A 15,920-nucleotide genomic window follows, 5' to 3' on the forward strand; every position below is an offset into this window, starting at 1 on the left:
CGAATGCCTAGGCCAAAGTGTAGCACCATAGTCGTAAATGAAGCAAGTCCAGCTCACTAATGTTATGACTGACAGACTGACTGAGTTTGGTTTTACGCCTCTTCATTAATATTCCAGCAATATCACGGCGGGGGACACCAGAAATGGGCTTCACTCATTGTACCCATGTGGGGATTCGAACCCGGGTCTTCGGCGTGACGAGCCAACGCTTTAACCACTAGACTACCCCACCGCCCCCCCCCCTAATGTTATGACTTTGGGGAAGTAACTTGTATGTTTCTTACAGTAGGGTCAAGATGGAGGACCTAAAAGGGCTTTGGTGCTAAGTATGTGTAGAATGTAATGTTAAAATACCTCACAATTTGACAAAATTAGAACATAACCAATCATCAAAATTTTGAAATGTTCCCAGTATGCATGTCAAGTGAACTAAGTTATTGTAACATATGCAAGGGCTTTGTACTAGCAAACAGACCAAGTAGCAATATATTGGGATTGAGGTAACTTTTTTGCAATATGCATTGTGATATAAAGGGAGATAAAGTGTTTGACAGTGACACTGTATGTACAGATCCTATTTTCTACATACCCTAAAAATAATTGCTATGGTTCTAACAGCAATAAAAAAGTTATGTTGGATAGCTAAGGATCCTTTTTTTTCGTTTTATACAAATGTAGCATGTGAAGTATGCCGTTCTGTCAATTGAAATGAAACATCAGTTGTTAATGTAAATCTGTAGTTTTTAACAAACTATAGAAATAATCACAGAACTTCATTTTACCCAGTATGCCAGTTCCCAGAGAAAATGCTGCAATATCTATTGTTTGACTGATTGACTGACTGAGTTTTAGTTTTACGCCGCTTTTAGCAATATTCCAGCAATATCATGGCAGAGAACACCTGAAATGGGCTTCACACATTGTACCCATGTGAGGAATCGAACCCGGGTCTACCCCACCGCCCCCATCTATTGTTTGAAATGTCTACTACGGTATATTGGTAATACAAAGCAGCCCTAACATGCACATCTATCAGGATAAAGAGATGATCTACTGATTTAATCATCCTACTCAGATAGGGATGATTGTATTGGTAATTGAAATCTATCACGGTGAAATGAGAACATATCAAGTCTGGCTCCAGTTGGAGTGTCTCACCCATCAGTGCTAGCTACAATGGCAGCACACTTGGGGGTGAACTACAACTGTCAGTTAGATCCATTACTGTTTGTCAATAACACTGTAATCACCGAAAACATGCGCTTTGGGGCTCGACTGATGTTGAAATATGGTTGAAACAGTCAATATATATGTCCATCTCAATAATGATGGATGTTGGGAAGTGAGTAAGTGGTAAACTCATCTCTGTAGAGTATTCCAGCTGAATCACAGCATGCTAAATATGGAGGAGGGCCCAAAGTGAAGATGTTACGACATTTACCATTCCAGTGGTGTCCAAGAGTAAGTAAGAGAGTGAGTGAGTGTGGTTTTACGCCGCTTTTAGCAATATTCCAGCAATATAAATGGCAGAGAACACCAGAAATGGGCTTCACACATTGTACCCATGTGGGGAATCGAACCCAGGTCTTCAGCGTGACGAATGGACACTTAAACCATAAGGCTACCCAACCATCCCTCAAAGAGTAAGAGCATGGAACTTGAAAATCCTGAAAATAATCAGGATGAACCAGGATTTGAACTGAACTCCGATTCCTGGTGTGTCATAGGGCCATAACTCCACACAGCAAATTGTGGTGCCTAATGTGATTCAGATCCCCGATTTGGTGAGTTACTTATGTGATACACACCAAGTCAGCTATACCACAAAATAATGACGACATCACCAACAATAATAGATTGATAAACGATTCGTCATAGGCACAGTGTAGTCTGTGTGTAACTATGAGCTAAGCCCTATGACAGTGTCAAGATAAGGAAAGGACTAACATAACCTCTCACTGTTTGAACATTTCATTTTCAAATTTCATCTTTATCTACCATAATGTGGCTAACATGATTTCACAGATGAAAAAAAACTTCACAAGTCTTATACAAAGAGAACAAAATGCAACAAAACTGAAAGCTAAGCATGTCCTACAAATTTCTTCATGAATTATTCATGAAAGAATCTGACTACAGAAAAACTCTTTCCTAATGACTAATAAATATGCTGCTGTGATATCATGCTATAAAACAAGCCCCAGATTACCATTAGAGGGCACATATCACATGAAACTTGAATAATTCTATAGGTGCCAAATAACACATCATGGAAACATCTTTCCTGGAGACCAAGCACTACAAAGGTCTTCCTAGATTATACAAGATTGTGTGGCATTAACATTATCCACCAGAGACACAAGTGGTTTCGGACCTCCCTCTCACAGACATTTATCAACTGCTGTACAATCCCACACTCAAGTCTGTGTTACATGAGATATTATCAGTGCTGTGTCAGATTCCCTACACAGGACCTCTTCCAGCCCCTACCCACCATCACTTAGAACAGCAATCACTTAGAACAGCAATGTCCTTTTACATTCATTTACCAAAGAAATGTCAGCTGTACGAGTATATACTCATGGAAATAAATAAGGGAACATGTGAAAGTACAAGCATTCCTATATGTTTTTCCAGGTTTCTTCTCATGCTTTGTACTGCACTGTGGGTGAAAATCTGGAAAAGCATGAAGGGACACGTGTACTTTCATGTGTTCCTTTATTTGTTTCCATGAATATATATAGACTGTAAAATAGACCTTTGGATAACATATTGATCTTACAATCAGTTGTGCATTGCCATACCTTGTTGTGTAGAAATGTTGTATATTTATATAACATGTTTGTGAAATCTAAACTTACTCATCAGTAATGTTTGCAAAGAAACAATGACATAATCCCAACTTATTTCAAACGCAACATAAAGATTATTAACTAAACTATTTAATGCATCCCAAAGAATCGCATCTGTCAGGTATGTCTCCATTTACCAGATAAGTCTCCATTTACCAGATAAGTCTTCATCTGTCAGGTAGGTCTTCATGTGTCAGGTGAGTCTCCCTGTGTCAGGTAAGTCTCCATGTGTCAGGTAAGTCTACATTTACCAGCTAAGTCTCCATGCGTCGGGTAAGTCTCCATGTGTCAGGTAAGTCTCCCTGTGTCAGGTAAGTGTCCAGGTGTCAGGTAAGTGTCCAGGTGTCAGGTAAGTGTCCAGGTGTCAGGTAAGTGTCCAGGTGTCAGGTAAGTGTCCAGGTGTCAGGTATGTCTCCATTTACCAGGTAAGTCTCCCTTGTCAGGTAAGTGTCCAGGTGTCAGGTAAGTCTCCATGTGTCAGGTAAGTCTCCATGTGTCAGGTAAGTCTCCATTTACCAGGTAAGTCTCCCTGTGTCAGGTAAGTGTCCAGGTGTCAGGTAAGTGTCCATGTGTCAGGTAAGTGTCCAGGTGTCAGGTAAGTGTCCAGGTGTCAGGTATGTCTCCATTTACCAGGTAAGTCTCCCTGTGTCAGGTAAGTGTCCAGGTGTCAGGTAAGTCTCCATGTGTCAGGTAAGTCTCCATTTACCAGGTAAGTCTCCCTGTGTCAGGTAAGTGTCCAGGTGTCAGGTAAGTGTCCATGTGTCAGGTAAGTGTCCAGGTGTCAGGTATGTCTCCATTTACCAGGTAAGTCTCCCTGTGTCAGGTAAGTGTCCAGGTGTCAGGTAAGTCTCCATGTGTCAGGTAAGTCTCCATTTACCAGGTAAGTCTCCCTGTGTCAGGTAAGTGTCCAGGTGTCAGGTAAGTGTCCATGTGTCAGGTAAGTGTCCAGGTGTCAGGTAAGTGTCCAGGTGTCAGGTATGTCTCCATTTACCAGGTAAGTCTCCCTGTGTCAGGTCAGCGTCCAGGTGTCAGGTAAGTCTCCATGTGTCAGGTAAGTGTCCAGGTGTCGGTAAGCGTCCATTTGCCAGCTAAGTCTCCATGTGACAGGCAAGTCAAGGTGTATCATTGGTCTTCTCTAGTTAACCAGGGACTTGACAAGTCTAATACAAACATTAACATCAGACTGATATTTCACACTCTTGCACTGTGGAACTAGTTAAATGGACACTTGGGGGTAAATATTTAGCTTTGTGACTACCAGGCAGGTATGCCTGGGTCAGACATGGGTCATTCATGTCAAAGGGACCAAGAGGATTCCAATGTTGAAACTTGAAAGAGGCCAAAGTAGTTGACAAGAGGTGGGGGAGGTGCACAGGGAGTGGGGGAGGAGAGATGGGCTAGTGAACATTGGTCAGAGTATATTATATGAGTTGGGAACGGGTGCTGAATCTGTTGTATCAGTTGCTGTGGTTATTCCAGTGTCCTTTTCCACTTTCCTGGACATACTATCTTAAAATGAAGGAAGGTATGAACGTTATCTCAGAGCTCAGGAATCTGAGGTTATGGATCAGCATATTGACTCAAGGTCATGAACTCTGTCTAAGTTTAGGCACCTTGGCCAGTGATCTGATTATTTTTCTAACACCTCTCTTCTCACAAGAATTTCATAGAGGACAAAAGTCTTATATTTACCATTTAATAGGATGATACCTAACCAGAAAAGGGAACCAATAATGATGAAAGCGCACAAACCATTTTAACTGATAATGGCTCAAAGGTTAAATATGTCATTACTGAAGATGGTGTTCTACTGGTCTAATGAAGTGAGATCGATGGGCACCCAAGGTGTTGACTACTTGCTCAGACATTCTCCTACCAGGCTTGCTGATTACAGGACAATGGTAGGTCCAATTCCAATATCATCAAGCCATGGTCTCCTTAATCAGGTAACATGTAATGGAAGCATAATCATCACTTGTCCACAGGAAGAGATACTCTAGTTCCTCTGGCATCGGTCAACTTCTGACGGTAGGAAGTCAATGTTAATTATACCACTTTCCCTATTCCATTCTATACTGGCAGCCAATAAATAACTAAATGAGTTATCCTTAAGATTTGGAAACTAACATCAATCTGACTGTCCGAACCTAGTAAAAATTCAGTATAACCAGTGAAATATTCTTCTGGACAACCAGATTTACCAGCGAGAGATGGCAATGTCATAGAAGAACCATATAGAGGAATAGTGGTTAGTCGGTTTGTTGGTTTACGTCACACTCAGCAATATTTCAGGTATATGGCAGTGGTCTGTAAATATTCCAGTCTGAACTAGACAATCCAGTGATCAACAGCATGATCATCGATCTACGCAACTGGGATACGATGACATGTGTCAACCAAGTCAGTGAGCCTGACCACGCTATCCTGTTAATAGCCTCTCATGACAGGGTTGCAGAAAATCAATTCTAACCCGGATCTGCACAGGTCAGAGAAATAGTAACACTAACCTATGACACTTAGCATTGTGACAACAATCTTTATCAGATGGCCCTTACAACGTAGGATACCACAGCGCCTGATAACACAGCATAGAAACACCTTTCTCAAGACCAAGTACTATGAAGGTCTTCCAAGATTATGCAAGATTGTGTGACCTTAACATTATCCACTAGAGCCACCACAAGTGGTTTCAGACCTCCCTCTCACCGACATGTATCAACTGCTATGCAATCAAACACTGAAGTGAGGTGAGGTGAAATTGGGTTTAACGTCGTGCTTGAGAATATTTCGCTCATATGACGACGTCATGCGTGTGTATGGGTATGTGCAGCTGCTTGTACTAGCCCAGACTGATGCTGGTTTTATAGTGCTAGCCCACTGAGATACCATGCCGCAGTGAAGCATGAATACCCCACTCAGACACATTATACTGCCTCCGAGACGACCAGTCCTTGTTGTACCCATTAATGCCGAGGGCCAGGCAGGGACCAATAAGTACAATATTTTAACGTCAAACACTGAAGATAGCATTATGTGGGATATTATCTGTGTAGTGTCAAACTCCAGTCTAATCTACTGGTGGTTAGTGTAGCTATTATTATTCATTCACAAATGAAATGATCAACTGAACATACAAAAAAAGAGACTTTAAAAGATTTACTAAATACTGAAGCTATGATCAATTGCAGATGGCTCTCACAAGAAACATGGAAAACACTCATCGGTGACTATAACAGCGGAAATTAATTTTTTTCAGAACAATTTTTCACTAAAACCCATGGCATGTATTCATCAATGTAAACTAAGTCTAGTTTAAATCACAACACAAAGGGAGAAAAGGTTCTTTGAAAAAAAATAAACTGCGAATAATTGAAAAATATATTTTCACAGACTAAGTGTTAGTCTCGGATGTGTTAACAGAATACGATACCATCAATGACATGTTTGTACTTGGGTCAAGAAGTGCTGTTTATGAAATTTATAATTCCCCCACCAGGACGTTTCTTTGATTCATTCCAGGAACCGTGTAAATAATACGGTGCAGTAAACAACCATTTCCGATTCTACAGACACATTCAGGTCAAGTTTCGTTATTAAGCAAGAGCAAGATGTATTATCTGTCACCCTGAGAGTTTCAGCATATCTATCAAAGCTAGAGTAAATAACATTCATTCAGATTTTGTAGACAAATTTACATGTGCCAGGAATCCTTCAGTTCATTTCTATCAGTGTTTAGGGGCACCAAATTCCATATCATTCACCATCAACAGCAAAAATATCAGCTAGGAAAGTGAGGTACGAGGTTGTAGGCTAGAGTTACCTGCTCTTGGCTGTAGGGGTCCATGGGGCCCTGTAGAGGTGGTCTCAAGACAAGAGTGTAGTTTTTTGTTTTGTAAATATTTTTATTCAAATATTGTTAATACTGTCGTAGGGATTTTTAAATGGACATTTAAATGCTTATATGTACCCCAAGGAGGACTATATGAAAAAGAATATCAGACTTTACCTAAAACTTCAAAGTGAGAACGGGTGAAGCTTGTGATGCAACGGGCAACAAATGTTTGTATACATTCCCAGAATTCTGTTGTTTGGTTAAGCAATGTTTTCATCAAAGAAGACAGAAAAAAATATAGAAGGACTGGAAGCAGATAAAATGCTGAGCCCCAGGCCTTTGTTATATTAATAGACCCAAATGTAATAAGAGGTTTTGATTTATTCCCTATAATGATGGAATGTGTTGACACTGAACCTACATCATCAACATATGTATCGTTGCATGAAGAAATCTATCAGGTAAGTGTGCAACAGTATGACAGGCCACTATGATACAGGACTTGATACACTGGTGACGATACATGTGCCGGAATAACAACACAATACTTGTGTATTTCAAATGAGTGAAAAATAGTAACTGACTTTTCAATCACCATGATCACCATGGTCACAGGTCATAATCTAGCACGATACATCCAATAAGTTCCATAATTTATGAATAGGTAGTGATTTCTTGCTTTACCCTTTCAACGGCCACAACGTTATGAGTCCCCAGACACCGGAGGCCGATTAAGCGGCCAGGCAGTAGTCACGTCAAAATGAGACATAATTTTAGGAACCTACCTGACTTATGATTCATATATTAAATCTATCACATTTCACAATGTCTGAAAACACTTATTAAATTTCAATTTATCATATATTATCAGCAGAATTAAAATTATAAACTATTTTTCGCAATGTTATTGAAAACAACGATTCTCGGACACATGCTTCGGCAGCGGGTCTACAATAACATTGTGAAAGAGCAAAGTAACGATGTTTCGAGGAATTCATTAAATAAATTGAATAAACTAATGAATAAAATCAACAACAACATTCATAAAAGTTGTCAAACGTACATATAAAATTACTATTTCCATCTTTTGTGCGATCATGTAATGCAAGTCAAGTCACTGACGAGTGACATCTCGCTCGCCGCCTCAATCTTCACTGACGGACGATGTTTAATGCGAAAATATATACATGAAGCATTTTTGTCACAGGTCATAACCTAGCACGGCACGTCCAATAAGTTCCATAATTTACGCATTACAGGTAGTGATTTCTTGCTTAATATGTTCAGAATAGCATTATTTTACCCAAAACTTTTGTCTAAATCTGAAGGTTTTGCGTTTACGAGGACGGTATCCATTGCCGTAATATGATTGGCTGCCTTAGGTCACGCGGTCTGATTTTGACCAATCACGACCCTTATAGCAGACTGTGTGGCGAACAAGCGTCATTAGAAACCAATCTTTATCCAATAAAATCGCTTCTTACAACTGTGAAAATACTCTTGGCAAGGGTACAGTGATATTGTTGATGTTCAGAGCTTTTGAACGATGCCCGACATCAAACGATTCGCCTCGCATGTTTTTCATACGAAGCTTCGAAAACGGAGGTATTTTCCGTTGTTATGTCATGTTACCGAGCGGAAAGCCACAGATATCGGGAAATAGGCTACCATACATATTATTTAAGAAATCTTTTTATAATAATTTTCTGATGACGTAAAAATGAAAATATAAAAGAAAAAGGCACGGGCATGTTATCACATGTCACAAATGGAAAAAAATCGCCATAGTTTTTGCTTCTTTCGTGGTTTATCTGGACGTTATAAATGTAAGCTTGCATTTTCATTCAAAAATACATTTATTTAAGTTGTAGTTGTATTATTTGAATAATATTATAAAAATAAACTTCATATTTATCAACAGTAGGATTAGATCTTTTAAATGGTGTATGGGATGTAGTAGCAATAACGTTTTACAAGCTTATAATTTCCTTCATAAACATAGGCTTCATCTATGACCTCAGGGTCTCTGGGAACTCGGTGTCATGGCAGTAAATGCCTCTGGTTGACTGGTGTTGAAAGAGTTAATATGTTCAAAATAGCATTATTTTACCCAAAACTTAAGTCTAAATCTAAAAGTTTTCGTTTACGAGGACGGTATACATTGCCGTAATATGATTGGCTGCCTTAGGTCACGTGTCTGATTTTGACCAATCACGACCCTCATAGCAGACTGTGGCGAAAAAGCGTCATGAGAAACCAATCTTTATCCAATAAAATCGCTTCTTACAACTGTGAAAATACTCTCGGCAAGGGTACAATGATGTTGTTGATGTTCAGAGCTTTCGAACGATGCCCGACATCAAACGATTCGCCTCCCATGTTTTTCATACGAAGCTTCGAAAACGGAGCTATTTTCCGTTGTTGTGTCATGTTACCGAGTGGAAAGCCACAGATATCGGGAAATAGGCGACCATACATATTATTTAAGAAATCTTTTTATAATAATTTTCTGATTACGTAAAAATGAAAATATAAACGAAAAAGGCAGGGACATGTTATGACATGTCACAAATGGGAAAAAATCGCCATAGTTTTTGCTTCTTTCGTGGTTTATCTGGACATTATAAATGTAAGCTTGCATTTTCATCACAAAAATAAATCTATTTAAGTTGTAGTTGTATTATTTGAATAACATTATAAAAAAAAACTTCATATTTATCAACAGTGGGATTAGATCTTTTAAATGGTGTATGAGATGTAGTAGCAATAACGCTTTACAAGCTTATAATTTCCTTCATAAACATAGGCTTCATCTGTGACCTTAGAGTCTCTGGGAACTCGGTGTCATGGCAGTAAATGCCTCTGTTTGACTGGTGTTGAAAGAGTTAAGAAAGTTAAAAATATGCATTTTGTATTGGGTGATACATGTCAGTTTGATTCATGTATTGTATAGGGCCATATATCATGGAGTTTTTGTTCATCTGTTTAATGTTTATCATTCTGGTCTAATTGCTGGAGCTCATGCTGACATGCTTTCAATACAGAGTACCAAAGGCAAAACACACCTTGATTTATTGCAGATCTATTTATGGAGGGCTTATCAAAGTAATACTAGTCAAACATGTTGAAGTACAAAAGACATAAATCACAACAGGTGATTAAGTAATGTTAAATCAAGTGTAGTGGCAAAATGGCTAGTCTACTTCATTCCAGAATCTTCCATAAGAATCTTACTTGTCACTTCTTCGCTTGGCAAAGTAATCAAGTATTTGAATGCCAGTTTCCCTAAATAGCTGCTATTAAGATATTCACACTCACATCTGCCTATCCATTGGGCAAACAGAATGTTTCAATATGTATGATTGTGTGTGACTACTGTTAACTGTTAGTATATCTGGGGGAATTATAATTGTATGTGGGCAGTAGGGTAGCCTAGCGGTTCAAAAGTTTGCTCGTCACGCGGAAGACCCAGGTTCAAATCCCCACATGGGTATAATGCCAGTGTATGAAATAAGGCCTGTCCGACCGCCCGAGACTGTCTAGATTTCTGACGGACGGTCTAAATTTACAGCTAGCCAGCCCGATGGTCTGGTAATATTTTTAGATGTTCCATACATCTGAGTAAATTCACCATATTTGGTCTGGTTAAATCCATCTTGGGCTGGTAACATTTTGAAGTTACCGGCCCTGATGTCTGGCTGGACTTATGGCTTATTTCATATACTGATAATGCATGGTGTTCCCTGCTGTGATATTGCTGAAATATTGCTAAAATTGGCGTATAAAACCATATTCACTTTAATAGTATGTCTTAGCACCATGACTGAAGGGAGAGAGTTGGATTTAGTGAAGAATACTTGTCACGTGACTGAGTGTCAGCTTCATGCTGCAGGCTAGCCTGAAGTGACGCAGGTCTTGGGCACTTACTACTTTGATAAAACCCATGAGGTTGAGCACATCAAATGTAAAAACAGATAGTGAAACTGATGACTGGAAGTATCATGTGCCTTAGTCTGTCGTACAGACCCTGAAGCAAATATATCCAAGAAAGCCAACACAAGTCTAGAAAATGTGGCAAGTCTACATTTCCTCAGCTTCTGAAAATGAAGAAAGTCTCAGGGCTCCTCTTCATTATATTTTATTTTTGTTTAACTATGAACTTTTTTTCAGTAAAATACGTTCATTTCAGAGACTAGTTGTTAGTCTACATGTGCCTACTCCCTCCCCATTACCAGGATGACTAACCTCTCACTGATAACAGTAATTGATGTTGTTTCCTGTTGTATCAATTAAGCAATGATGTCAAAGGCTTTTCCAGGAGGTGAGGTGACATGGGGTTTAACGTCGTACTTGAGAATATTTCACTCAAATGATGACGCGTGCATGTGTGTGTATGTGTATGTGCGTCTGCTTGTACTAGCCCAGTGAGTGAGTTTAGTTTTATGCCGCTTTTAGCAATATTCCAGCAACATCACGGCAGGGGACACCAGAAATGGGCTTCACACATTGTACCCATATGGGGAATCGAACCCGGTTCTTTGGCATGACGAGCGAACGCTTTAACCACTAGGCTACCCCACCGCTCCTGTACTAGTCCAGACTTAAGCTGGTTTTATAGTGCTAGCTCACTGAGATATCATGCCGCAGTTAAGCATGAATACCCCACTCAGACACAGTATACTGACTCCCAGCCGACCAGTCCTTGTTGTACCCATAAATGCCGAGCACCAGGCAGAGACCAACAAGTACCACATTTTAACTTCTTTTGGTATGACGCGGCCGGGGATTGAACCCACGAACTTCCGCTCTCCGGGCGGACTCTCTAACCACTACACCACGGAGGCGGTCACTTTTCCAGGAAAGGAATCATTTTTGAATAGACTCTGACTACTTTAGTCCAATGCTGCCCATCAAAGTGTCATCAGAAATTATATTCTATCATCATGAGTTCATTTTAGTTGGGATATATCCTCAGATGAGTATCAAACACAGAAATTGTCAACGTCAGTACTAATTCACAAACTGCATTTTCCATGAACATGAGAACACAAACACATTATAGTTTGGCATCAGACACAACCTACTATATTTGTCATATTAGCACATTTGACATTCTCACAGACCAAAGGGTAGAACTCAGATTATTACTGTTTGAGCATGATAATAAACTCAACATTTTACAATATGTATTTTCTTTTACACATTACAGACCTTCCCTAGAGAAAACACAGCAGTGTCAAAGGTATTCACAGCTGCCTAGTGGCTGTTATCAAACAAGTTTAGTTTCATGCACTTGGTCTGATCTTGTTCATGGTTTGAAGTACCCCTTCAATTTTGTAAGTGATTTATGGCAAATAGGCAGTGTTCACGAATAGCATCTGACCCTCTGACAAATCCGGCAGATTTGCCAACGGTCCAACAGAAGTCTACAAACCGCCAGCCCCAGTGTCTGACTGTAAATTTCACAATGACTTTGACTGAAGTTGTTATATGTGACATGTGACACTTGTTTGCTGTTTATAAATCTTATGTTTGTTAATAATTTCAATGCCAATTATAAGAAATGTTAAATCTGAAATGTGTGTCTAATTATATTCTATGGGTCCTGTGAATTTTCAATGGGTCAAACAGACATCTGAAACTTACAGGACCCAATGTCCTGTTACTTTAAAACACCTTTCGTGAACACTTCAAATAGGGCACAATATTTCCATTGAAAACCTTGGGTACTCATTGATTTTAGTTGAACGTTAGATAGAAGGTATGTCATTGGCTAGCTGTAATAATTGTCATACATTTTCCCTCCATGTAAAGACATTACTGCCAGTAGTGTAAACTCCTGAAGATTAAAAATGCATATTATTGCCCAAAATCCTGCACCACACTGTGGTCTATATCTAGTTTATGTAAACAAAACCAATCTATATTTTAATACAGTAAGTTTAGCCAGCTCTAAACAACTGTAGGTAAACAATTCTTCAGGAGAGAAATGTATTGTGTTGTAAAAGATTTCATAGACCATATGTTAGTCGACACTAACCTCAGACTTGACCTTAATAGAAGCCATCTCATGGCAATCTTAAGGATCAGCTCGTAAAACAGGATCGTCTCTTGATAGATCAATTACTGCCCAGTGAATAACACTGGGACGTACAGATCAATACATATCACTCCCCAACACTAACTCTGGATTAGAAATTCAGCACTAAGCCCTTGGCTTATAATTAATTTAACCATGTTTATCATGTTTTATCTACATGTCCTCACAGACACTTACTCAAATTATCAATATCACCATACCCTATTTCTGTCACATCGACAAAGCTTGGCAATCAATTTGCAGGAAAATGATATCATCAACACAGTATGTGTGGAGAAGAATTTATCAATATGTCAATATATTGACTCTTCAGTGACAGTCCTGGCTTTTCTGTACTTGACAACTGACAGTCTGTTGTTACAGGCTACAGGTGAAAATAGCAGGTGCTTGACTGACTGACTGACTGACTGACTGACTGACTGACTGAGTCTGGTTTTACGCCGCTTTTAGCAATATTCCAGCTACATCACGGCGTGGGAACACCAGAAATGGGCTTCACATATTGTACCCATGTGGGGATTCAAACCCGGGTCTACGGCGTGACGAGCCAGCAGGTGCTTGAAGGAACAACACATTTATGATACATGACTCATCATGGACCCTCAGTTTTAAAAAGATGGGAACAGAACACTCATGCCTTTCATGGCACCAACAAAATTATTGATACTTTTTACTAGTATTTTACGCATATTAGGTGAATTGAGCCGCATCCAATCATGATCACTAGAGTTGAATATTTATGAATATTTTTTAAAAGTGTGATTTTCACTGGACCTAGTCTGATATTTATCACAGCGTGATACTCAAAATGGAATATATACAAGCCATACAGTAACATAACCACTGTCACTTTGCCAAGGTCCCTTAGGCTATAAACATCACTGTCGCAATGTATCGATTTTTCACCTCATAAAAATCATATCATCGAAATGTTTCAACTTACGCAAATACATATTTAATCTATCTAACTTAAAGTATTCATGAATAAATATTCATATTCATTTGCCTATAATCTTGAAATGTATCATATTTTCCTCATATGACACATTACTACTTCGATATGAACCAATACTTTGAATAGGTTATTGGAATAGTAACCATGGTAACAGTTACTTCCAAGGCTTACTTGGTAAAGATTGCCAAACTTAATTAACTCTTCCTATATATTTTTAATTTTAGGCAGATGGACTGGGTAGTCTTAACCTTACTTTTTTCATCCATTCACAGTCTCCTCAAAGACATTCAAGTTCTATGTTAACACATTCCCTACACTCATGCATATATCAAATTTAAAGCCCAAACTAAGTAATCTGTATTAATCCTGTTTAAAATCTAAAGTTATTATCTCCTGTTAATTCTCAAATCATGTTCCGCAAAATTTACCGTGACAAAATTAACCTACTGAGCTCCAGTACCTTACACTTCCCAGAGAGGAAGAAACAAGTATGCATGACAATAGTATTGAGAATGTGACAGCAGTTTTATCCATGTGTACAAGCAGGTGCCCTTGTTTCTGTTTAGATGAAACCTTGGTATTTACCCCAAGTCGACAGATACGATCAACGACACATTCCCATTGCCTGAACCTGCAGATCAATGTTACATAACTAACATTCCTGTGCTATGATCCGTCCCGAACAGTGTTTATAAATAAGACAACCACTACAAATCATTACACAAGATCACCTACCTCTTTCTCTCCATTCTACCTCCAAGGATCCAGCTGTCTCACAAATAAGGTTCAAGAATAAGTCCAAGGAATATAGTAGTTAAATCCAATATGTTGTCCACTTCTTGTGCCCTGATTGCGTCCAGAGACGCTGCTAGTTCTAAACAAGTATGGCTGCTCACTGATGATGAAGTTTGAACAAACAATTTGGGGGTGTAGGACAATGCCCAGATGTCCCCTACCGCCCTCTTGTGGCTAGCTCTCTCTGCTTGGAGGGAGGGCTATGAAGGCGGGCTACTATGGATGACACAAGCCACGGTATACATCACTCAACCCTCCAACTCCCACAGTTGACCTGCTCCTATACCTATGTCCACTCAAGCAACAGGTTACCTGTGCACCCTCCAGCCAAAATGAACTAATCCACAGGTCCAAAACAGTTCACAAAACAATCAACATAGACTGATCCAAATTGGGGGGAGATGGGGCATCCACTTGACTTGTGTAAGTCCAGTTTGTACAGCTTGAAGGTAATCAAATATGAACCCATGGAAAACAAACGACTTCTTACTCTCAGCCAAGCAATTTTCTCACAGAGAAGATACAAAGTTTTTCTCCTTAAACATCCGCCAACGTCCTTTTAAATAAACACAATTGCCTCTCCACAAACAAATGTGCACATAATAGAGTGCAAAACATTATAATCAGCTTGTAACCGAATCATGGCCAAGAAACATGATGCTTGCTTCGACAGCCGGGATTCTCATTCACACCCCACAGCATCAAGTGGTCAGTCTGGGAGGACAAGGACCAAACTAATAACGAGTCAATCGGTCTCCAGCCTATGGCCAAACAGGCTAAATCAGTCAATTACTTTCCACCATGGTACATCAAAGATCTGGTCTGACCATCCCCCGGACTACAATAGGCTTGGCCGAACTATGCACACACACTGTGACATACTGTGCGTGACATGGCAGGTGCCCCTGGTCACTTGTCTTGCAACAGCAACAGAAGCCATTGTACTTGTGTGCGGAGCTGAACAAGTCATATGAACAATATGCTATTACAGTTGCTCAGTCATGCATGGACTTGAATACCTGTTTTCAAATAGTAAGTTTGTTTTGTCATGATGAAGAGCTGAATGATTAATGACTTCTTACCCGAGTATAAATCACCCATAAAAGCTAATGGCTTTCTTCACATATACAGGTACACATTTCACAGGTACACGTTTTCAAGAAAAGAAAAACAAACATTAAAATTTGCAAACAGTTTACCGTAGGCAAATATCAATATGAACACTCACAACATATATATTTGTAAGTAAATGGTACATTAAGAGTGTTATGAATAACATATCACCAAGGGGACCTAAAAGTTCACAAAAAGCAAAAAGCCAACTTCAGTTACAAGCGAACAAACTGCCCCGCTTCTACTATTTAATCAACAAACTGTCACCCAGAA

At 39.3% G+C, this 15,920-nt stretch overlaps 1 protein-coding gene across 1 annotated transcript in view; it reads right to left on the reverse strand.

Moving 5' to 3' along the window:
• LOC124283718 (protein numb-like) overlaps window positions 1-15,393 on the reverse strand; it is a 92,299-nt gene extending 76,906 nt beyond the window's left edge. Inside the window, 1 exon segment of the mRNA XM_046719739.1 lies at window positions 14,475-15,393. Within this exon segment, the coding sequence (XP_046575695.1) occupies window positions 14,475-14,488 (14 nt within the window). The 5' untranslated portion in view covers window positions 14,489-15,393.
• Between the last annotated feature and the right edge of the window lie 527 nt (window positions 15,394-15,920).

The sequence above is a fragment of the Haliotis rubra genome, unplaced genomic scaffold, assembly GCF_003918875.1.
Source record: "Haliotis rubra isolate DU_JTF1 unplaced genomic scaffold, ASM391887v1 Scf32, whole genome shotgun sequence".
Lineage (NCBI taxonomy): Eukaryota > Metazoa > Mollusca > Gastropoda > Lepetellida > Haliotidae > Haliotis > Haliotis rubra.